At 39.7% G+C, this 23,149-nt stretch overlaps 3 protein-coding genes across 8 annotated transcripts; all 3 read left to right on the forward strand.

The window, feature by feature from the left end:
* The first annotated feature begins 177 nt into the window (after window positions 1-177).
* Window positions 178-9,174, forward strand: LOC135141262 (trichohyalin). Of its 5 annotated transcripts, none has more exons than XM_064072203.1 (24): window positions 178-569; window positions 758-871; window positions 921-1,016; window positions 1,279-1,738; window positions 2,204-2,905; window positions 2,948-3,151; window positions 3,199-3,327; window positions 3,381-3,498; window positions 3,562-3,741; window positions 4,035-4,443; window positions 4,494-4,800; window positions 4,850-4,955; window positions 5,004-5,366; window positions 5,415-5,554; window positions 5,606-5,722; window positions 5,772-5,942; window positions 5,991-6,251; window positions 6,298-6,466; window positions 6,514-6,640; window positions 6,693-7,076; window positions 7,126-7,363; window positions 7,418-8,698; window positions 8,744-8,953; window positions 9,000-9,174. In XM_064072203.1, exons 2-24 carry the CDS (start codon window positions 774-776, stop codon window positions 9,048-9,050), a joined length of 6,321 nt encoding a protein of 2,106 aa, XP_063928273.1. In that variant the 5' UTR covers window positions 178-569; window positions 758-773; the 3' UTR covers window positions 9,051-9,174. The 5 variants fall into 5 exon arrangements, with proteins under 5 accessions (XP_063928273.1, XP_063928272.1, XP_063928270.1 ...); XM_064072202.1 differs by having other exon boundaries at window positions 1,279-1,502; window positions 1,548-1,738; window positions 3,381-3,741; XM_064072200.1 differs by having other exon boundaries at window positions 178-302; window positions 380-569; window positions 3,381-3,741.
* A 538-nt stretch (window positions 9,175-9,712) lies between these two features.
* LOC135141484 (uncharacterized) lies at window positions 9,713-14,346 on the forward strand. The gene is made up of 15 exons (XM_064072618.1): window positions 9,713-9,799; window positions 9,957-10,000; window positions 10,047-10,219; window positions 10,267-10,768; window positions 10,816-11,042; window positions 11,095-11,325; window positions 11,371-11,658; window positions 11,707-11,994; window positions 12,043-12,542; window positions 12,588-13,320; window positions 13,365-13,493; window positions 13,541-13,671; window positions 13,721-14,064; window positions 14,112-14,225; window positions 14,279-14,346. Exons 1-15 carry the CDS (start codon window positions 9,792-9,794, stop codon window positions 14,344-14,346), a joined length of 3,780 nt encoding a protein of 1,259 aa, XP_063928688.1. The 5' UTR covers window positions 9,713-9,791.
* A 744-nt stretch (window positions 14,347-15,090) lies between these two features.
* LOC135141903 (nuclear pore complex protein Nup98-Nup96-like) lies at window positions 15,091-23,093 on the forward strand. 2 transcript variants are annotated; one of them, XM_064073479.1, is made up of 12 exons: window positions 15,091-15,316; window positions 15,406-15,534; window positions 17,853-18,622; window positions 18,669-18,945; window positions 18,996-19,149; window positions 19,197-19,425; window positions 19,478-20,539; window positions 20,591-20,903; window positions 20,950-21,152; window positions 21,202-21,458; window positions 21,507-22,109; window positions 22,160-23,093. In XM_064073479.1, the coding sequence occupies exons 1-12, from the start codon at window positions 15,253-15,255 to the stop codon at window positions 22,965-22,967; spliced, it is 4,869 nt and encodes a 1,622-aa protein (XP_063929549.1). In that variant the 5' UTR covers window positions 15,091-15,252; the 3' UTR covers window positions 22,968-23,093. The 2 variants fall into 2 exon arrangements, with proteins under 2 accessions (XP_063929549.1, XP_063929550.1); XM_064073480.1 differs by having other exon boundaries at window positions 18,696-18,945.
* The last annotated feature ends 56 nt before the right edge of the window (window positions 23,094-23,149 follow it).

Genomic DNA, 23,149 nt, shown 5'->3' on the forward strand with positions numbered 1-23,149 from the left:
TCGTTCAAATTTAGCTTTTTTCTAAAAACATAGAAAGGCAAAACGCTGCCAAAATTTTTAAAGTCCTGTACATACTTTATGAGTGGCTATATATCACATCTAAAATTAAGTCCGAATCTGGGGGTTCTATATAAAGTTGTTATGTAGGAAAATAAAGAGGAAAATTTATCGAAGTGGCCGAAAGCGTGTAGAAAGTGATTGTTTTGAAAGCGACTGGCGTCAAACATTGGATCGCATACGCTTTCAGGAATGAGTGTTGCTTATAAGATTTATAAATTGTTTGGCGAACATCCCGAAATTAGGTGAGCACGGAATCTGATTGCGACGCTGACCGTCTTCTCTCGTATAGCTTCAACGTGTGTATATGTTCTTATAAAAGTGCTAGATTTCCGATCTTATTCCACTAAATGGATTTTTGGTGAATATGGGAGTGTGGTGGAACCGCGGCGGTGCTTGTGTGTTGGTTACGTAAGTGCTGCACGCTGCCCCAGCCCCATGAAATCGGACATAGACTGAGCTGTGATTTATCGTTTTGGAGAAATAGTGCCATTTTTGTGAACAAATACACAGTAAGTAGCCATATTCGCTGTTCCTTCGTTTAAATCGAGTCAGGGTCTTGCAGCACGAAAGTGCTGATGCTATATATAGATGGAACTCACGACCTAAGATGTTGCAGTTGTAAATTGTGAAATCCTTTTTTCTCCGTGTTATGTGTTCGTTGCGGGATTTTCGTTTTCATTTATCTTTTTTCTCGTAGCGCTGAAAACTGCGACATGCATCACATGTATCCTCTTGCCAAAGGCGACCCCCTATGCCCTTTAGGTTTCCATCCACAAGTTAGATGGCCGACTAGGTGTAAAAGATGTTTTAGGTACATGAGACCTTTTGTACATTTACCACACTCATCGCCCTTCTTGTAGAGACTACAAAGAGCACGGGGGGAAACGGAGGGATGAAGATTCGTTGCGGAGAGATGACACGACAGCGTCGACACCCAGTCTATCTTGGAGTTCAAGGTACTTGGACACGTTTTGCCCATAACAGGCACACATTTTGAACCTCTTATTTTCTCTTGCTAACTTATCTCAGAGATCAAATATAGACCTCGGATGTTGGAAAAAACATTAACAGATTTTATGGCGCGTAATTTCTTCAAGGACGAACGCATATTTTTAAGACTGGAGAAGTCGAGTTCGATTTGTGCCAATCTATATTACTAACTTCTTTCTTATTATTCTTCGTTTTCGTTGCATGGTCATAACCCGTCTTCTTCTCTAGGGATTCTGATAGTGAGAAAAGACGTAGCTGGGTTTCTAGCAGCAACCTAGCGTTTGACCGTGACGACAACTCGGTAAAAAGTGAAAGTAATTACAGTAATCCGTCATCTTGGACGTCTACTCCAGATTTAGGGAAACTAGAAGATGATACACAAGCTATTACAACTGTTAGTTTTACATTGCCAAAAAGGAAACAGAAACCTATTGATACAGGACAACGAACAGGTAGCTTAAGCGCTGAGAAAAAAGGCAATACTCAATCGATTACAGTTTCTGATAGCTTCACCATCAAACCCGAAAAATCGACAGTATTCAGTAGAAACGACAGCTTAGCAACAAGAGCAAAGAAACTACAGGCCATAAAAGAATCAACAGAAGAAAAAAACAAACGAATACAAATAAAAGAAGTCAAAACTATTTCAGAGGAACCAAATAATCACGATGTACAATTTCTTATACAAGTAATTAAATGTTGTGGTGTGTTAACCCTTGCATTCCTATTCAGTATTTTAGAAGCTTAGTAGTTTTGGGGCTTGTTTGAACCCTAAGTTTTTTAAAATTTGTAAATTTGTTTTTCAAGAAAGGGGAAGACGAAATGAATAGGATTGGTAAGATGCATGTGCAAAATCATCTTTTAACGACGAAGGAAAACGAATATGTGACATCAAAGATCTCATGAGGTCATTGGACCACCATATCACACTGTGTATTAATATATTGAATTTTCGCACCATCCACGTGCTTTTGAACTAACCGAGTTGCTAACCTTGTTGTTGAACACTCTTCCCACTGAAGTACCACTTTTGAAACGACCATTCGTACCTTCACGTGGAAGCAGTGTAAAACTATCTACTTATGAACCCCCCGACACCTTTTGGTTCATAAGTAGATTCCACAACATCTCCTACAACCAAATTTCACTCTAGGTGAAACGAAAACCTTCCCCCATTCAACCGGTAGAAGATCATCAGACGTCCGAACCTGAAGATGACGCCGTCAGTATAGCAGGAACCGAAACTACCGACACCACGTTAGTAGACGCACACGACTATGAATTCAGAGATCAGCTAGAAAGTCTCAGAAAGGAGCTGGAAGTCACAAAATCAAAATGTGACAGATTAGAACGCGAAAAAAGTGATATTCTTCTACGACGATTAGCAGCCATGGAAACCACCACAAGTAAAACGACAGCATCTGAAGTTCTCAAACTACAACAGAAGTGTAACGAGTTGCAACAATCCGTGGAGGACTACCGCGATGAGAAAAAAAGTTTGTCGCTACGGGTTAAAGAACTGGAGGAAGAAATCGAACAAAGACCGACTGCTCAATCTGCTCAAAAAATCGCCGACGAGTTACGATCGAAACTGCTAGCAGCGGAAACTTTGTGCGAAGAGTTAATGGACGAAAACGAAGACATCAAGAAGGAGTTACGGGATATGGAAGAGCAGATGGATGAAATGCAAGACAATTTCAGGGAAGATCAAGCAGTAGAGTACACGTCGTTGAAGAAAGAGTTGGATCAAACGACGAAGAATTGTAGAATATTGTCATTTAAGTTGCGGAAGGCGGAGAGGAAGACGGAACAGCTGGAACGTGAAAAGGAAGACTCAGAGAAAAAACTAAAAGAGGTACTTAAAGGAGATTCCACCGGTTTTTATTGTCGGTTATAGATTTCAGGAGGTCAAGCTACTCTCGCTAATTTAGAAAAGATGAAACAGTTAGAACAGGATTTGAAACTAGCCAACGAAGTTTCGATAAGACTGCAGAAGGAATTGGATGACGCGAATCAAAAGCTTCAAGCCGAAGAAACAAAAACCACTAAAAAGAAAGCCCCGAAGCTTGGATCGATCGGTAAATTTCCTTCAGCTGATGGAGTAAGTTGGTTCAAGCGTTCCAACAGTTTCTTAATTTTGTTTTATAGAAAGTGTCTCGCGAATCCCTCACTAGAGGAGGTAGTCAGGACGATCCGGCTCAACTCTTAAGAGATCTCCAAGATTCAATGGAGCGTGAAGCTGATTTAAGGGAACAACTGAAATTTGCCGAAGAAGAGGTAACTATTTGTCCTGTGATTGTTTTTAATATAATTCTTTTTCATTGGGTCAGATCAGTAAAAGATCATCCCGATCTGGACATTTAAAATCCCCCGAATTGCCTATTTTTCAACGCAAAACCCCTTTAGTTTTGTTTGAGTGTGTAAAAACAGAAAAGGAAAATGAATCGAGTAAATTGATTCCAACTGAATCAAAACTTTTTTCAGTATCTACTCAAACTTTACTTTGTATAGACTCGTCTGAAGCCGGAACGCAAACTCCTTTAGATCTTTGTGTTGAATCAAGTCAAAACGATTTAGACAATCAACTGTGGCCGCAAAAGTTGATTTCGTCTATTCAATACAGCCATCTAACAATGTCTAAAATTTACCAACCAGCGAGATCATTTTCTCCAATGGCTACGTTCCTGATGGGTAATGCTTTTTTCGTAATTGCAGGCACAAAATTTACGCAAGAAAGTGTCAAGGATAGAGGATGATAATGAATCTTTGGTTTTGCAGCTGAAGAAAATGGCTACTCGAGCCAGAAGTACGTCCATCGACAAAATTATGCTGTGTATTGCATGAAAATTAACAAACATTGGTCATCCCATCCCTTACTAATCTTTCCTTTACCATTTTCTACAGTTGCAATTTTTACTTTTCTTGCTTAAGTTTTTCCTTTTGCTTCTTTGCTTTTTAACAAGTTTAATTTCTGTAATTATTAGGTCGTAAATTAAGCCCCACAAATAACGTAAGACTGACCCCAGAACCGCCTTCTGAAAAAGGTGACGTATCAGACGACGAAGACCCCGCTGAGATTAAGTTACAATTAGAGTTAAGCGAACAAGAAGCTTCAGTTCTTCGACGCAAAGTTGAAGATTTAGAAGCCGACATCCATAGAGTTAAAACTAAAAACAAAGATCTACAAGACAAACTCACTGCTAAAACAACGACAAAACGAACACCTCTAGGCGGCGAAAAGGGTAACACTCTCCAAAGTCAAAAGATCAAAGTTTTAGAAGACGAAACTAATGACCTTAGGAAAAAACTAATAGAAAAGGAAAGGGACTGTGAGAGGCTGCACGCAGAACTTAGTCTAAATCAAAAACGCACGAAGAGTGTTCAAAAGAGCAAGTAAGTTTCTTCGGGTTTCGGTACAAGTGTTTTTAAAAAATTTTACCTAGGTCTTTGGATTTGGACCAACAAACTTTGGATTTGAAGAGACAACTGCAGGTCATCGAACAGGAAGCAAATATCTTAAGGAACAAAATCCAGACTCTTGAGACCGAGAACGAGAAACTGATAAGCGAAAATAAGAAACTCCAGCTCCTTCGTGGTACCAAGAATCTTAAGTCTGACAAATCTATGGACAAATACATCGACCAGATTGCTTCGTTGGAAGTGGAAATCGGAGAAAAAAATACCAAGATAAAAGAACTTGAGGAAAAATTGGAAAAAGCGGCCAAAAATGAGGGGCTACCGAGTTTGAAAGTAAGACTAGTCTATTTTATTTTGGCAATTTTTTAACGAAATTTACTAGGATGGCAAATATAAACGGTTTGTCGACAGAACACCTAAAAAAATATCGCAATTAACCTCGAAAGACCAACTAAAAACGATGGTGAACGATTTAGAAAGTGAAATAGGTACAAATCGCAGTATATGTTTCGTTTAATACAAAATCAAAATTTCAGGAGAAATGATCGTAGCTATAAAAACTAGCGAGAACGAGAAAATTAAACTGGAGGAAGAAATGAAGAACTTACGCCGCCAGAGTGAAATTAACAACGCTGTGAAAGAACTGGATGAGATGAATAAGAAATTCCAAGAAATGAAGACTGAACTGACGGGAGAAAGAGAGAAGCTTAATCAGGAAAAGGTGAAATACGACGAACTAAGTAAATCCTACACGAAAACTAAAGAAACTTTAACAAAATCAACCCAAGAGAAGAAGAAACTCAAAGACCAAATTGAAAAATCGAAAGAAGAGCAAAAGAAGATTAAAGAAGAAAAAGATCAGTTAGATGAAGAAATCACCAAGTTGAAAACTCAACTAAGTAGATAAGTGTATGGCAAAATTTGACTTATTAATGTTCTATTTTTAGAAACTGCAACCTATAAACAGGACGAATTATCCTTGCAGAGTCAAAAAACAGAAGCATTAAAACTGGATCTAGAGAATAAAGAAAAAGAATTTAAAGCTTTGAAGAAAGAACTGGATAGTAAAACCAAGTTCATAGATGAGGTTCGTCTGGTTATAAGTAAAAAAGAAATAATTCACACTGAATTCTTTTAGTTAAGTGAGAAATCAAACAGAGTTGCTGCTTTAGAAAAGAAGATTAACGACACCGAAGAAAAGTTGAAGAAAGCAGAAAAACAAGGAAAGGATAAAATTAAAGAACTTGAAGCTAAAGTAACTACCAAAACATGTTTTTAACTTGTAACAAAACACAATATTTCAGATTGAAGAAGAAAAAAGTCGAAGCAAATCCAAAGAAGGAGAACAATCAACATTAACAACTAAGTGGAATGAAGAAAAGAAAAAATATAATACACAAATTGATGAACTTAACAACAAAATCCAAAGCATGGAGACTACAATCGAAAGCAAGAAGAAACTTATAGAGCGCTTGGTAATCTCAAATTTAAATTCATAACCTCATGTAAAAATATATTTTCAGGAAGAAAATTTGAAGCAAGAGAGAGAGTCTGTTTCTAAGGCTAATCTAAAAGTGGGAGAACTAGAAAGTAAAGAAATCAGTAAACTGAAGGACGAACTTAACAAAAGCAAAGCTAGTTTGGCGGACATTGAATCTAAACTAGAATCGTCACAGCAAAATCAGAAAAACCTGGAAGACAAATTAAAGAAAGCACAAACAGACAGTAAAACCGACAAACTAAATCTTGAGAAGAAAGCAGGGGAACTGGAAATTGAGCTACAGGTATTAATCCCTCTGGCACGTAAACTCTCTAAACGAAAAATTTCAGACCGAGAAGAAAAAAATTGATGTAATGAAATCCAACCACGAAAAAGAAAAGAAAAATAAAGAGCTAGAACTTTCTTCTTTGAAGACTAAGATCAAGACGTTGGAACTGAACGCTGGAGTTGGAACTAAGCGATTAGCTGAAATAAAGCAATTCCAAGAAACTATTGACAGTAAGTACAATATTTCACCATACTTTTACTAATTACAAAGTTTCTAGAGCTAGAACGTAACCTCAAAACGGAGAAACAAAAATATGAAGATTTAACCGGAAAATACGAAATACTGGAAGAAGAACACGTAGTTACGAAAGCTAAACTCGTCATGGAAAAAGAAACAATCGAAAAGTATTTAATGCAATAAAAAATAAATACAACACTATTAATAATTCCGTTTTAGCCAACTTTCGAACACAAAAACGGAATTGCAAAATTTAGAAGGTGAGTTGAAAACCCTGAGAGAAACTTACAACAAACAACACGACGAATGGATCAAAGAAAAACTCAACATCCAAGACAAACTTAAAGACATCGAAAAGAAGAGTGGAAACGGCAACGAACTAGAAAAAACTAGATTAAAAGCAAATCTGGAAGAAAAGCAGTCAGAATTAGACCAAATTAGAAAAGAAAACAGCGTGATCAACGACCAAATGGAATACATGAGGAAAGAATCAGACGACTTGAAGAAAAAACTCGACGATTATGAAAAAGTCAACAAGGTACAAAGGAACATCAGTGCGGACACTTCCGCTATGGAGAAGGAAATTCGACAGCTGAAAGCCAAGTTTGTATCCAGCGTTTTTTCTTAATTCTTCACCAACAGATTGTTTCAGGCTAAGTTCTATAGAAAAATCGAAGAAATTAGAGCTGGGAGAATACAAAATGAGATACGACAATCAAATAACAATCGTAAATGGAGAATTGCAGATGCTACAAGGTCAAGTGATGAGATTCAAACGGGAAAGGGATACCTACAAGCATATGCTAGAATCTGCACAGAAGACAATCGGCGATTTGAAAAATTCTCCACGAAGCACCAAAGATGGTGCGAATCCTCTCCACTACGACGAGGTAAGTAAAGCACTTTTTTCTTGACTCTTTAACAAAAAAAAAACAAAATCTTAGCTTGAAGAATCCAAAACCAAAATTGCTACTCTCGAACAACAAATCAGCTGCATGGAAGACGAACTTTCAGAAGCTCGTCTGGAATCTTCTCGTCTGAAGACCGAATTAGTTTCGGAAAGATCATCATGGGAGGTAAAACTATCCGAGTTACACTCTCGCGTGAATGAACTAGAAGAAGAAAAGATTCTTAGTAGCGGTCGCACGAAAATCGTCGGTTTGCGAACCCGAATGGAACTAGCTTGGCAAAAAGAAAGAGAAGAACAACAACGACTGCTTCAAGAAACCGCGACGTTAGCTAGAGATCTTAGACAAACGTTGTTTGAAGTGGAAAGAGAGCGGGATAAGGAACGGTTAGAAGCGAAACGCAAACAAGAGCAATTCAAAAAATCGTCGGAAGAAGACCAAGACGAAAACAAGAAGAAAATCACAGAGTTGCAGTGCGATCTGTTAGAACTACGCGACGCACATGCTAAGTTGCGAACTACGAATGAGAAACTGCGAAGGGAGAAGGAGCGATACGAGAAGGAAAGAGAAGAGCACAAATTGATCATGCAAGGAAAGAAAAAGATTAGTCAGGAAGACGACAGAAAAATAAACGTTCTGTTGGAACAGATAGATTATTTGAAGCAACTAGCACCGGAGTTATTCTTCTCGAGGGAGAAAGAGGCATCTTATACACCCACTCCACCACGTAGAATCCGAAGCAAGTCGAGGGAAAGTTCACCCGCGTTAGACCGAAGAGAATCTTCCTTATCTCCTGAAGACAAACAACAAGAAGTGCAATCGCTCATGTTAAAGTTAGCAACTACAGCTGAAGATCTTCGTCGCCTTCAGAGAGCATCCGAAGACGAGTATGAGCGCGAGAGGATAAAAAGGAGCATGGGTATGAGAAGAGCCACCTCCACGGAGCACGATAGTGGAGCTGAATCCAGATATAGCAAAGCTTACGTTAAAAGAAGGAGTACTGACGGAAATTTGCATCGGCGAAGTCTATCCCTTGAACACAACATTGCTCAAAACGAACCCAAAATATGGAAGAATGACAACGACAGTATGTCAAGTCTTCAGTCTCTAGACATGTCGTCGGACGTTGAAAGGTGGTCTACGAGAGACACGAGTTTGGACAGTCGTCTTTCTGGTGGTTCCACGCAGAGCGAGTTCGCAGGCGAAAAGAAGAAGAAGAAAGGTCTCATGGGTAAACTGAAGAAACTCACAAAATCGAGAAGCATAGATGACCAAGATCCCGGAACGTTCTCACCGAATCGATCTCTGTCATCTAAGGTTGTATCACACTTAAACGTAATTCCAGCTAAGTTTATGTTTTAGCAAAACTCAAGTTCCGAACTGATAGAAGAAAAGGGTAGTAAGAAAGATCTGCGGGAACGGATAACTGGTATTTTTAAGAAGAGCGGTTCCTCGTCGAGGAGCAACAGTGTGGAAAGACACCACGAAGTAAGACACGACACGAGTTCCACACACAGGCCCTTGATGAGGAACGGCAGTAACGGGAATCTATCGTCTAGAGCATCTCCAGCAGTAAGTTTTCGCGCTCGCAAAAAAACAAAACCTCACGTACTTGTAGTTTCAGGAACCAGAAAAGACAACGACAGCAAAAACTAGAAGAAACATGTGAACATTTTCCATTTTTTATCCCCTAAATTCGTGTTTTTGTTGTTTGCAAATTAGTATTTCATGTTAATAGAACTGTAAAATATATGTTTGTAAAGTGGTTCTTTAAGTAAAATCGGTATACAGAATGGTGGTTTTATTTAAAACAATCCGTCGGTGATTGCGCAAATATACACAGGCAACTTACATCTCCTGACGCAGCTTTTTTTAAATTTAGACTCTTGGCTAGCGTGATCAAATTATTTTTATTAGAATAAACGCAAGTAAACAACTGCCGAATGAGTTCGTGGTAAGAAGTTTTCGACGGCACCGGATCCAAATAGCGATTCACCTCTTCTCTACAAAACGGACTTGGCGTCCTCGGACAAAATCCGCTACAACATTATTTCCCACAATGATACTTAATAAGAGACACAGCAATTCGAGATTATTAACGTAATGCGTGTTTACTATAGCTATGCCATGTCATGCAACTACGTGGAACTAATTACAGCTTCTACCGTACTAAAAAAATATTCCAAAATCTTTAATGTCCATTATTCAGACAATGCAACAATGGCGTAACCTACTAAAGCCCGGTATCCATTACAACAATTAGAAGTACAACATTCAGAAAATCTGAAAAATAAAAAAATAATAAGTTTCATTGTATTAACTGATCCCTACCACAAAGTAACATAATGATGAATCTCTACTTTGCTAAACAAGTTCTAGTTGTTTAGAAACTGTGTACCTCAACACAACAATGAATTTGTAAGTATTTTTGAAAAACAATGGAACAACATAAGTACTTAAATTCCAAAGCGATTTTTAATAAACAAGATCCAAAGTTGTCTAGTCCTACCTGGAAAATATGATTCAATATCGATAACATGCCTTCCACAACTACTAATACTTATCTTCCTTTCAGAGAAGACAAGCTTGTGATTACTATAAACGGAGTCGACCATAAAGGTACGACTAAAATCAGACGTTCAAATTTTTATAAATTCCGTTTCAGTCGACATTTCCGAAATCAGTATAGACAAAACTCTGAACACATTCCTAAGAAGCAAATTGCATCTAACTGGTACTAAACGCATGTGTCTGGAAGGTGGTTGTGGTGCTTGTATTGTAGTAATAGAACGCAAGAACAGTTTGACGAAGAAACCAACTCTTCAGGCCGTCAATTCCGTAAGAACTCATTTCAAACGAAACCCTTATATCACTTTAGATTTTAGTGCTTAGTACCCCTGTTTTTGTGTAACGGGTGGAAAATCACCACAATAGAAGGGATCACTCCAGAACGAGACTATCACTATTTGCAAAAAGTTTTGACCCACTTTAATGGTAGCCAGTGTGGATTTTGTTCCCCTGGTATGATCATGAACATGTATAGCTTATCCGAAGACAAAAAAATCACGATGAAGGAGGTCGAAAACTCATTTGGTGGAAATATTTGTCGATGTACCGGTTATAGACCCATTTTGTCAGCTTTCAAAGCTGTCAGTGATGACGCATCACCTGATCTACGGAAGCAATGCGTTGATATTGAAGATCTAAAAGTATGTCGAAAGTCGTGTTCGACACCTTGCAACAACAACAAGAAATGTCAAAATCCAAGCTATTTCAACTTGGGGAAGACCACGTGGATTAGAGTTTCTTTAATGAATGATTTGCTGCAAGTTTTGAAAACTTTCTACAATTCGACTTACATGTTGGTCGCAGGAAACACTAGTGCCGGTAGATATACACTAAAATAATAACAGATAATACAAATGTGTCTATAGGTGTCTACAAACCAACAACTACGCAACAAGTATACATTGATATCACCGGTATCGAAGAACTTACAAGTTACAAAATCGAAAACGACACTCTCATACTGGGGGCTAATTTATCCCTAACCGACACCATGCTGATTTTTGATAAAATAGCAAAAGAACACGAAAAGTTTGCTTACTTGAAAAAACTAAGCCACCACATTGACTTGATTGCAAACGTTCCTGTAAGAAATGTAAGTAAAACTTGTACGCATGCCTAACACTTCTTACGGACTTAACTTCCAGTTAGGAACACTAGCTGGAAATTTAATGATCAAGTACCACCATCACGAGTTCCAGTCAGACATATTTGTAATGTTGGAAGCTGCAGGGGCATTGTTGACAATAGTAGATGCTGATGCAAACAAAACCAAAATCGACTTGAAGGATCTATTAAATTCAACTATGGAGGGAAAAATCATAGAGAAGATTACCCTTCCAGCGTTATCCACAAAATACAAGTTTGGAAGCTACAAGGTACCTTCATAAATAAAATCATCCTGTACTAAAACACATTTTTAGATAATGCCAAGGGCTCAAAACGCCCATGCGCTCGTAAACGCCGGATTTCTGGTTCAACTAAGCGAGAAAAACATCGTCCAGTCTGCAAGAATCGTCTACGGTTCCATTAACCCCTCTTTTATTCATGCTACTAAAGCCGAACAGTTCTTGGTCGGTCGGCAACTTTTTAGAAACGACACAGTACAGGAAGTTTTCGCAATCCTTGATAAAGAAATAGTTCCAGAGATTGCACCACCTGAACCATCACCACTTTTTCGAAAACAGCTAGCAATTTCTTTGTTCTATAAAGTGAGGTCCTACACGGGAACTTCTAATCGCTTCATTTGCTCTTTTTAGTACATTTTGTCGATTGCACCTAAATCTCTCGTCTCTCCCAAAAATAGAAGTGGTGCTTCTCTCCTCGAAAGACCTTTGACTACCGGTTTTCAAGATTTCGAAACGAAGGAGTCTATGTATCCTGTATCCAAACCCATGTCGAAGAATGAATCGTTGGCTCAAACTTCCGGACAAGCTGAATATATTATAGACATGCCGGATCTACCTGGACAACTATTTGGTGCTTTTGTCTTAGCCAAAATCAAGCCTATGTCGATAATCCGAAAAATCGACACAACTGAAGCTATGGTAAGTACTTATTCAGCTGACCCGTTTTTGGTAAACTTGTTTTTATAGAAACTAGAAGGAGTTGTTGCCTTCTTCGCCAAAGACGACATTCCTGGTCAAAACAATTTCACCCCACTAGAAGCCAATTCTCTGTTTTTATCAATGAAAGAAGAAATATTTTGCAGCGGAGAAGTACAGTACTTCAATCAGCCCGTCGGTCTGATAGTTGCTACCTCTCAAGAAGTAGCCGAAAAAGCTGCAAACTTAGTAGAGGTGTCGTACAATACGGGGACCAAACAACCCTTATTGACTATCCAAGACGTCATAAAGTTTGGTAATGGTCGCAGTATGACTCTTGAACAAGAAATCGAACGTAAGACTAAAGGTAGCAGTAGTGCGCACGTCGTCAAAGGCACGTTTGAGTTGTCTTGGCAGTACCACTACCATATGGAGACTCAGTGTTGTAATGTCGTACCAACAGAAGATGGTCTAACCATGTACCCTTCCAGTCAATGGCTCGATCTTTCCCAAACAGCAGCCGCTACTATGCTCAACATTCCAGCAAATAAGTAAGTACTTTAACGGTTTTAAATCAACAACTAATAGTTTCGTAGGATCAATGTTGTCATACGTCGTCTTGGTGGAGCTTTCGGTGGAAAGATTTCTCGCAACTCTTTGATTTCCTGTGCAGCGGCACTTGCAGCTCACAAACTACAGAAACCGGTGAAGATTTGGTTGCCTTTTGAGACCAATATGAATATTATAGGGAAAAGGTACCCCATCGTGTGTGACTACGAAGTAGGACTTGATAATTCGGGAACCATTCAGTACCTAAATAACACTCTCTATTCTGACTACGGAGCTGGGAAAAACGAACCAAACATTCCACTTCTTTTAGAGATCTTCATGGAGAGTTATAACTCTAGTACTTGGCATGTTAAAGCATTTTCCACTAACACCAACACCGTAGCGAACTGCTACATTCGAGCTCCTGGTAGTTGTGAAGGTCTTGCTATGATTGAAGCCATAATGGAACACGTGGCTGTGGCTCTTAACATAGATCCTACGGAGTTGCGACTCAAGAACATAAATAAAGAAAAACACGAACGCTTGACTAAGTTTATAAAAGAGTTAAACACGTGGGCTGACATAGACATCCGCAAACGAGAGATTAAAAAGTTCAATGAAGAGAATAGATGGAAGAAAAGAGGGCTTGCGGTGGTACCCATGGTGTTCCCGTTTATGTTGTTTGGCAGCTACGGTGTCATAGTTTCCATCTATAAGTCCGATGGTACCGTATCAATAGCACACGGAGGCGTTGAAATGGGTCAGGGGATCAACACAAAGGTACGACTTACGTTTTGTGTGTAAAACTACTAATTAAACCGTAGGCAGCCCAAGTCTGTGCGTACAAACTAGGAATCCCAGTGGAAAAAGTAACCGTCAAGCCTAGTAATAATTTAATAGCACCGAATGCCCACATGGTTGGCGGCAGCGTAACTTCAGAAACTGTTTGTCATGTACGTACAACAACAAAAGTGTGACAATTGTAACCATATTATTACAGGGCATAATCAAAGCGTGTGATATTCTTCTGAAACGCATGGAACCTATCAAAAAAGAGATGAAAAACGCAACTTGGGAGGAGCTTGTGTCCCAGTGTTATTACAAATACGTGAATTTATCAGCCACATCTGTGTATGTTCTACTACGCTGTTTCGTAGAATACACAGTCTTCTTGTTGTAGGGGAAGCCCCACTGAACTTCAAGCCTATTCCGTCTACGGTGTTTGTGCTTCTGAAATCGAGTTAGACGTACTAACCGGTCAATACATGGTTCAAAGAGTCGACTTAATGGAAGATGCTGGTACTAGCATGAATGCTAACATTGACATGGGTCAAGTTGAAGGTGCTTTTGTCATGGGTATGGGTTACTTCACCTCTGAGCTAATAGTACTCAACGACAATGGCGAACTTTTGACTAACCGTACATGGAATTACAAGCCACCGGGAGCTAAAGATATTCCAGTCGATTTTAGGATCAAGTTTCCCAAGAACACGCCCAATAATGTTGGAGTTTTAAATTCGAAAGGTAAAAATCGGAGAATTTAAGAAAACATCTGAATTGTGAAATTGTAGCTATTGGAGAACCGCCGTTGTGTTTAGCTGCTTCGATCCCTCTCGCTATAAGAAATGCAGTCGCGTCTGTCAGAATGGACGTAGACGAGGCAAACCAGAAGTGGTATCCTTTCTGTAAGTTTTCTTAAAAGTAGTCTTACAAAGTTTTAATAATGCACGATTTACAGGTGGACCCTCAACAGTCGAAAATGTATACATGAATTGTTTACATAATTTTAAGCTCTATAATCTCTAAGGTTCAATTAATCATATTCTCTAGATTAGCATTTGGTGAAATGTAGATTAGTAAATAAATCGTGTGGATACTATTTCCTGTTGTCATTGATTATCAATCTAACAAAAGCACAAGCGGAAAATCTTCAGCTAAATTTGATTTGAGGATTAATTACTGCGAATCGCTGCGAATCTTCCACCTCGAATGCTTTTATAATAATGATGTACGCATGCGTTGAAGATAATACCGCATTGAGCCTGCGCAAATAGACCTAATTACGCCACAATGTGCAATTTAATGCAATAAATATTACAAGATTTTTCAAATAGGATATACGCTATAGCAATTTTTAATTTTTTTATGAGACTGCCAAACTAGCTCCGAATTAAAGAAAAATTAAAGGATTGACTCACTTTGATGACTGGTATTTCCTTTTGCCACGTTGCTCATTCGTACTTATATAGTAAATAAACCATGTTACGAAACAGGACAACAATAACATAAACACTTAATTAAAATGAAGGTTAACTTGTATATAAAGTTACGTCACGTGGTGCAAATGGCGGGAAGTGACTGTCAAATTGACAACTTGACATTTTTTTTTCGAAACAGTCTTGACAAGAAAGAAATCTAAATTCTAAAGTCAATATAAAAACAGAACAGTTTTTCTACGGCCTTTTTCCCACGGAGACGGATGTATGTCAAATTTGAATATGGCGCGTGACGCAACAGATGGCGCCCTCCACACACATATAAAATGGATTCCGTTTATATGTCAAACGTATGTCAAAAGTTCGCTGCATGAAAGAGCGGACGGTTTTATGTTTAATAATACTGACAAAAAGTAAACATTGTGTTAATTGTGCTATTTTTTTCAACCAACAGTGTAATAGAGTGTGATTTATGTTTGCTTAAAAAAGCATAAATATGTATCCAAGCTACATGAACAAACCAACGTTCATGACAAATACAGCAAATACAGGCTTTGGAGGTAAGTCGCCTAGGAAATAAATGAATAGCCCGTAACCAACAACAATTTTGTTATAACAACCAACGATCTTTTTATTTTTCGACTGATAGCGTCCACATCCTCTTTTGGACAACCGTCTGCTAACACTTCTATGTTCTCATCTATGCAACCGTCGAATATATTCCAGACACCCAGTACATCCTCTTTTAACGCAGGACCATCCACTCAAAGTAGTTTTGGTAAGTATTTTTTTTTTAATTTTTTTTTTCAAATTTAACCTCACAATTTTTAAAATATTGCCCATTATTGTGCAACTGCACCCCCTTGCAACACAAAAATGTCCCCTTTCGTTTGCACCCACCCCTGTGTACCCATATATGTAACACGTAGAATAGATTCAGCCTGGGAAACAGTGATTCCATGGCGCTTTCAACACTTCCGAGACAGTTTTGTGGTCATTGTGCATACAATGTAAGATATGTGTGTTGTTTTAGACAGTGTTGTGTTATTTTATATTTTATCTAGAGTTCAATGAGAGTAGATAGTGATTTTTATCTCTCTTTTTGACTAAAGTTTGTTATTTCAGCTTTTATTTCCGTTTACACTCAAATTTGAAGTGACAATGGGTCGTAAGTTTAGCATTCATGTTTGTTTTTGTTTATTTAAGTGAGATTATTGTAGCTATCCCACGCAGTTCTCCTAAACGACCCGTCAAATACAAAGTCCCAGGTAAGTGTTCAATTTGTATTGGAAGTTATGCATGTTATTACTGTTTATAAATTGTCCGTAAATTCCTACAAATTGTGTATTATGAACTTCTGATTTTTTACAAATGAAGATTCAGTAGTTTTTTGTGTAGTTTTTTTTTTGGCGGTTTGTAGAACTGGAAGTGAAAGATTTTTTTTGCTAGGGTGAGGTCATCATATTTAAGTAATCCTTCAGTCTCACAAAACGCTTCAAAATATGCATATTGTGTGGTCATTAGTTTTCTGACTAGGTACCAACCACACGGTGGTTTAAATAGTGCTGGAATGGAGGAATTGCCGCAGTTCAAAGAAAATGATTTTATTTATCCTCCCTGGAAATTTGATGACATCATCCTAAAAAAGAGTATCAAATTCAAGTCCATAACAGAAAAAGCAAACTATTTTGACACTCAATTGCCAAGATTTATAATAACACAAAATCGTTTTTAGATGAGCCTCCAAGTCTCGACCCATCCTTGCTAAAATTTACTGGAGGTGGAAGTGCTAGTGGTAGTGGTAAGAAAATACGATATTTGCATTATTAATATTTTTTATTAATAAACGATACAAGAATTAATTTTGTTTTATTTTACAGCCTCTTTCGTTTCCAATTCCTGTTCATTCCCCAATCTAGGCCCCAGTTCTACCTCTGATCCCGGTCCTAGTTTCGTCTTTGACCCTGGTCCTCCTAGTTCTTCTACTGTACGTCCTTCGTCCCCCCGTCTTACCCTTAAAAGAGGTGGTGAGTCTGTTTTGAAAAAGTATTGCTTTTAGATGCCCTGGACATTCAGGTTTATAAGCGAGCGGTTCTAAACTTGTTTGTTTAATTTTTTAAGGTAAATTCGCGTCGAGTACTAGTCTTACAACAGTTGCAACAATTGAACCCCAACCTGGCCCCTCCAGTTGTAAGTATAGAGTGCGTCGCGAAATTTTGGTTGACTGGATTTTTTTTTTTGATAGTACAACCCCGATCCACCCTCATGCCGTTTACTAGCACTCGTAAGTCGATTTTTTTCATTATAAACAAAAAGGTCCAAAGTTTTGTATGCGTAAACTATTATCCTCCATATTGTAATAAAGGATATGGAGTAAACATAATCAAGTGATGCGACTTTGGTCCTTTTTGCGTCCTTTATTTGTCTCCCATATTTTACATTTTTTTATGTGTAAATTCCTCAGCATTCAATGCTGAACCGACAATTCACAAATTATTTAGGGATGGGTAATTAATAATTATAGTTGAAGGATTAACACATTTTTGTGTTTGTTGAATTTATTTAGTTCCATTCCGCCCCCGAGAAGCGGATACGGATATGGAATTTTCACCCGCTAGCGGTGGTGAGTATTTTGACTTTGTAGTAAACGAATAGCGCACGTACATTTTTGATTATTACTTCACTTCTTCGTATATAGTAAAAATGTGTACTTCCTCGGCTGAAATGATCGCAGCCCTTCCGTCGTACGAAGTTGGTAAGAAAAATTAGGCTCCGACGCTTTGTAACAATCAACACAAAATACAATTTTAGATCGTATGGAAGAACCGCCTGCTAAACGTACATTTCAACTATCAGTTCCAACGACCTTTTGTTTTTCTCGTGAGCAGGTTTAACCAGCGCGTTTTTATTTTTTTTACGTTTGAAATTTTTTTAGCTTCGACATCTTCATGCGGCGATTCTGGTAAGTATAGGTGGTAAGTTTGTAAGTATGTTGTGTATTCCTTCGGTCTGTTCCTTCTCCTGAGCACATTATGGGCAAAATACTAACCTCTAGTACTAGTGCTTTGAACTAGATCTTCTATAACGTAATTCTAGGCACAAATTTATTCGGTCAACAACCCCAACCCTCTACAAGCGGTTTATTCGGTACCAGCAATGCATTCGGCCAAAATAAAACAACATTCGGATTTGGTTCCACGCCAGCACAGACGGGGTTATTTGGACAACAACCCCAACAACAAGCTGGAACATCTCTTTTTCAGTCAAACAGTTCAAACTTATTCGGTAGTAGTACCTTCGGAAATCAAACCACCGGAACCGTCATCAAGTTCCAACCGGTCACAGGCACCGACACTATGCAGAAAAACGGTGTCACTACATCCATCAGCACCAAACATCACAGCATCACTTGCATGAAAGAATACGAAAGCAAATCTTTCGAAGAACTAAGATTTGAAGACTACTCTTGTAACAGAAAAGGACCCCAACAACAAACGGGTTTCGGTGCTGCTCCTTTCGGTGCCTCCACAAGCGGATCGTCGACGTCTCTTTTTGGACAAACAGACAATAAGCAAGGCTTCGGCCAGCCGCAAGCTTTCGGTCAAACCCCGGCCTTTGGACAGACAACTCCAGCGTTCGGAGTCACGAACCAGACCAATACTCCCAACCTTTTCGGGAAGCCGAACACTTTCGGTGCGACCACGAGCACGACACCTGCGTTTGGGTTCAACCAAACACAGTCGACTTCCAACCCTTTCAGCGCCACGCAAACACAGAAGCCTTTTTCGCAGCCGCTGTTCGGTACCACCACCACGCAGGCGCAACCGAGTTTTGGAACGGGGGTTTTCGGACAAACTAATACTCAGGTAAGCGGATCGAGTCGATTAGTAGCAATTGAAAAAGATTTTCCAGAACACTGGTACGAATTTGTTTCAAAAGCCGGTGCAGCCGACGACTGGATTCAATACGGGCCAACAAGGGTTCTCCTTCAATCAGGCCGGTACCACACAAGCTTCGAATTTGTTCCAAGTGTCCAAACCCAACACGGGATTTGGGATATTCGGGCAAACTAACACCACTCCAGCGTTCGGGCAGACGAGCCAACCCACCTTTGGGACGAACTTTGGAAAACTTACACAACCGACGTTCACTCAACCGACACAGCCGGCATTTGGCACAAACCTAACTGGTAGGGTAGTCCAAATTTGAAAAGATGGAAGTGTCAAAGTTTCGTTGTAGGTGGTCTTCAGCAACCCTCTTTGTTCGGCAGTACAGCTTCCAAACCTCCTAGTCTTTTCGGGAGCACAAACACAGGAGGTAGCCTTTTCAACAATAACGTATTCCAGCAAACACCAACATCGTTTTCTTTGAACATGAACCAACAACAACCGCTGTACGTATTTTTTCTTCTTTGAGGACTTTTTCTTAACTGTTTTGTAGTCAATTCCCGCCGGAACCGTCCGACGAATCCAAGAACATTTCGTTGATAGCCACGGATAGCTTTCCGGATGGTCCGCACGTGTACGGATTGGAGCCTGTGTTGACAGACTCCAGCAACAGTACCACGAACCCGAAGGACATCAAACTGTTGCTCGACTATTCTAAGAAGAGGGACGAAATGTTGGGGACCAAAGCGAAGATTAAGGTGCAGATGCCCAAGCCTAAACGCGTACGTATTACTAACCGACTAGTGCGAATTTCGCTGACTCAGCAATGTATAGGGAAACAACTACAATAAGGAGTTTTTCGAAACGAATCAAACTCTGAAAGGGTCTCACAAATGCCTAGTGATACGGAAATTCAACGACAATAATAATTCTATATACAATAAATACAAGAACGAATTGTTGGAAGAAGCCGAAGAATGTATGAAGGCGGCAAGTGAAGCCGATTCAAGTTCGATTATTAGCCCCAGAAGTAACATTTCCGATGCTGGTACTTACGGCGAAACGTTGAGTGAATACAAAGGGCGAATAATGAATTTGAGGCTCCAGTTCGACACGACAGCCACAGAGGATACCGATGACACTCGAACGGTCGATGATTCTGTATTCTCTCCTTCTGCGGTTTCCTCCAAATCTAATATTCTAAGTGAATCGAGGTCGTCGAAGTCACTACCTCCAAGCCAAGTCAGCAGTAATATGACCCTCATAGATGATGATCCAGCCGGTGCTGAAACCGACACCGAACCTCCATCAGTCACCACAACCAACGAACCCGAAATTATCGAGAACGCCGCTGGCGTAATACTATCTAAACCCGAGTACTACATGTACCCTGCCCTCAAAGACCTCCAACAATACATGGACGACAACGGCGAATGCGTCGTACAAGGACTCACAATAGGCCGTAGAGGCTACGGAAACGTGTACTTCCCTGACCCTATAGACATTTCCAACATGAACTTTGACGAGATCGTGCATTTCCGTCATCGCGAAGTGATCATCTACCCAGACGATACCAAAAAGCCGCAGGTGGGCGAAGGGATCAACCGACGTGCTCAGGTCACCCTCGACAAGATCTACCCGAGAGAAAAAGGCACGAATAATTACATAACCGACGTAAACCAAATCCTCCAAACCAACTTCGTCGATAATCTGATGCACGTGACCCAGAAACACAACTGCAAGTTCGTGGATTATCGACCGAAAACGGGATCGTGGGTGTTCAAGGTGAAACATTTCTCCAAGTACGCGTTTACGGACAGCGACGAAGAGGAATGCGAAGTCGGAGGGGAGAAAGCCATCGCGAAGAAAGCAGCGGACCTTTTGAAGAAGATTGAGGTAAGTGATGGTTGTTTTGTGGATTTGGGGCGAATTTGATTTTGGTTGAAGGAAGTTGAGGAGATGCCCTTCGGTCTGGGGGGAGGGCTTCAGGTTATGAAGAATCAGACTTTATTGAAGGACGTGGATAGTTTCGTCACCGATCCGACTATGCTGGATTATTGGCAGGAAGATCACTATATGCTCACTGAGGAGATGTACCATACAGAGTCAGCGATTCAGACTCTTAAATCTTCCCTTTTTACAAATTTAGACAAGATTAAGGAAAAGAAGCAACCTGAAAGTGTAGTTGTGGAAACCAGGCAACTAGTACCGAGTGAGGTAGTCGTTTCACCGACGATGTACAAGTTGCCGGATATATCACGTAAGTAGGATTTATATTGTGGGACATCAACTATAATCACTAATAGTCATAGTACACCCGGAGAAGGTTACTTCGACCCAAAGATGTTACACGGAGCTGGCTATCTTCAAATGTAATAATTACAAAATCGGGTGGGGTAAAGGGTTTAACTTCTATAACTCGGACCCTATTGCCGATAGTGAGGTTATCTATACACTTAATCACTGCAACATGAACGTGGACGCTCCCGGACACTACAATTCAATGATGGTTCGTTTTTACTTTGTTGCGTCTCGTATGATTAACCACTGTTTTACAGCCAAATTTAACCGACATGTTGAAAGTAACTCTCGCCGAAAGCGACTTTACTTTTGACAACGACAAAGTTCCTACTTTACATATCAGGAAAGATCTGTCCTACTTGCAAAAACAAACCAACTTATTTAATGATCACGTGAGACACCAGACCCTGACGGGCCGCGACAAGTACCTATGTAGCGTATGGAATCTATGTTCAGCTCTTTGGGGTCCCGGCGATAACTCCTCTTGTAGTAGACGACAATACGTTAGCGATTGGTAATAACCTGACTTAAGTACGAAACGAGGTCTCACGCTGTTTTTCAGGCTTAAAAAATTCTCGTACGACCTGTCTGACGAATGGAGCATAGACGAACATCTAGAGATGCAAGAATCCGAAACGTTTAAAACCATTTTCAAACTACTTTCGTTTTATAAAATTCCGGAAGCGTGCGAGTTCGCTAGTAAAAATAATCTGCACAGATTGAGTCTCTTGATAAGTCAGATGAGTGCCAACGATAGAGACAAGTACTGGATGGAAAAATTTTTGGATGGTTTCGTCTGGAAAGAGAGGGGCGTGATTGTCGACGATTTTAAAAAACTATATTTGCTTCTAGCTGGTATACCTACTCGCGAAACTATTAATACTTGTGACGACTTAAACTGGATGAGAAGCTTCGGCTTACACTTGTGGTATATAGCTCCGGCGGCTGCACCAATCGATGTTGCGTTTAATTTGTACAAGAAAGCTTTCGTGGAATCGGAATATGCTTGCAAACCTATACCACCATATTGTGAATCTCAGTCGCAAACCAGCCAATTCGATCTGCTTTATCATATTCTGGCTCTGTATGTTGACGGTACTTACCAGCTTTGTAATGTACTTCACCCAGAGACGCACACTGAAAACGCGATGGACTACAGACTCAGGTAAGTTACAATAATAATGATACTAATAGTTGGTAACCCGTTTGATTCAGCTGGTTCATTTTGCAACTATTCTTGTCCCTGGAAGCGGGTTTAATCCGCGACTCTGAGAAAGAGCACCTTCACACTACGTTCTCCACTCAGTTGGAAAATATGGGTCTTTGGAAGTGGGCGATATTCGCTCTTCTCTTCCTCGAGAATAACACCGTTAAGAAATACCTGATCACTAGAATCCTGGACCGAAATCTAGCGACGTTCGCCGAAACCGCACAAGTCGAGAAAGAGCTGGTCCAAACGTTCCACATTCCCCCAGCCTGGATTCACGAAGTGAAAGCCACTAAAAGCAAAGTCGGCGGTCACTACTACGACTACTTCCAACACTACGTCTACATGGAAGACTGGCAAAATGCGAGCAGCGCGTTCGTTTCTCACATTTTACCCGAATTGTTTGTCAACGAGCAGTACGACTACCTAACGTTTTTCCTCAACAAACTGGAACCCATTTCCAATGTTCTTATCAACTGGCAAACCCAAGGTGGACTCATTAAGGAATTTCTTGATTTGCAGGATAACCTCTCTCAAGGCAGCGACGATGGAATCAGCTACATCGCCGGGAAGTTGAGCTCGTTATTCCGAAGAATTAGTTCTTTCCCACTAAAGAATGACCAACAGAAACTATGCGTTGCTGAGCTGTCGAGAAAATGTGCCTTGCTTTTTAAATTGATTCACAAAACTTTGGACAGTCAAGAGTTCCAAGCTAAATTTATAGACGTCCTGAGCAATTTGGTCATGCCTCCGGACATCAAGCACTATGAAATATTCTATCTCATTTCTAAATATATACAAGAATCGGACGCATAAGCCCGATCGACGTACTTTCTAAATTACTATCGTGTTATACAATCTTTGTAATCTTGTTTTGGCAATATTTTTAAAATCAGTTTTGTATGTGAAGTTGTCAATAAAATTTTAGTGGTAATACGAAAAGCGCATTTGATTATCCCCGAAACACCCATGTTGTGTGTGCTGAGTCGGCGTAACTT

Source organism: Zophobas morio, unplaced genomic scaffold, assembly GCF_036711695.1.
Source record: "Zophobas morio isolate AGI-343-1 ecotype UQ-CSIRO unplaced genomic scaffold, CSIRO_AGI_Zmor_V1 ptg000044l, whole genome shotgun sequence".
NCBI classification, from domain to species: Eukaryota; Metazoa; Arthropoda; class Insecta; order Coleoptera; family Tenebrionidae; genus Zophobas; species Zophobas morio.

Coding starts and splice junctions, on each gene's coding strand:
- LOC135141262 (XM_064072200.1), top strand. CDS start 774: ATGCATCACATGTATCCTCTTGCCAAAGGCGACCCCCTATGCCCTTTA. Junction 1,017..1,278: donor AGTCTATCTTGGAGTTCAAG/GTACTTGGACAC, acceptor CTTCTTCTCTAG/GGATTCTGATAGTGAGAAAA. Junction 3,152..3,198: donor AATTTCCTTCAGCTGATGGA/GTAAGTTGGTTC, acceptor TTTGTTTTATAG/AAAGTGTCTCGCGAATCCCT.
- LOC135141484 (XM_064072618.1), top strand. Junction 11,326..11,370: donor ACAAGTTTGGAAGCTACAAG/GTACCTTCATAA, acceptor ACACATTTTTAG/ATAATGCCAAGGGCTCAAAA. Junction 14,226..14,278: donor CCAGAAGTGGTATCCTTTCT/GTAAGTTTTCTT, acceptor CACGATTTACAG/GTGGACCCTCAACAGTCGAA.
- LOC135141903 (XM_064073479.1), top strand. CDS start 15,253: ATGTATCCAAGCTACATGAACAAACCAACGTTCATGACAAATACAGCA. Junction 18,623..18,668: donor TCGGACAAACTAATACTCAG/GTAAGCGGATCG, acceptor AAGATTTTCCAG/AACACTGGTACGAATTTGTT. Junction 22,110..22,159: donor GCGATGGACTACAGACTCAG/GTAAGTTACAAT, acceptor CGTTTGATTCAG/CTGGTTCATTTTGCAACTAT.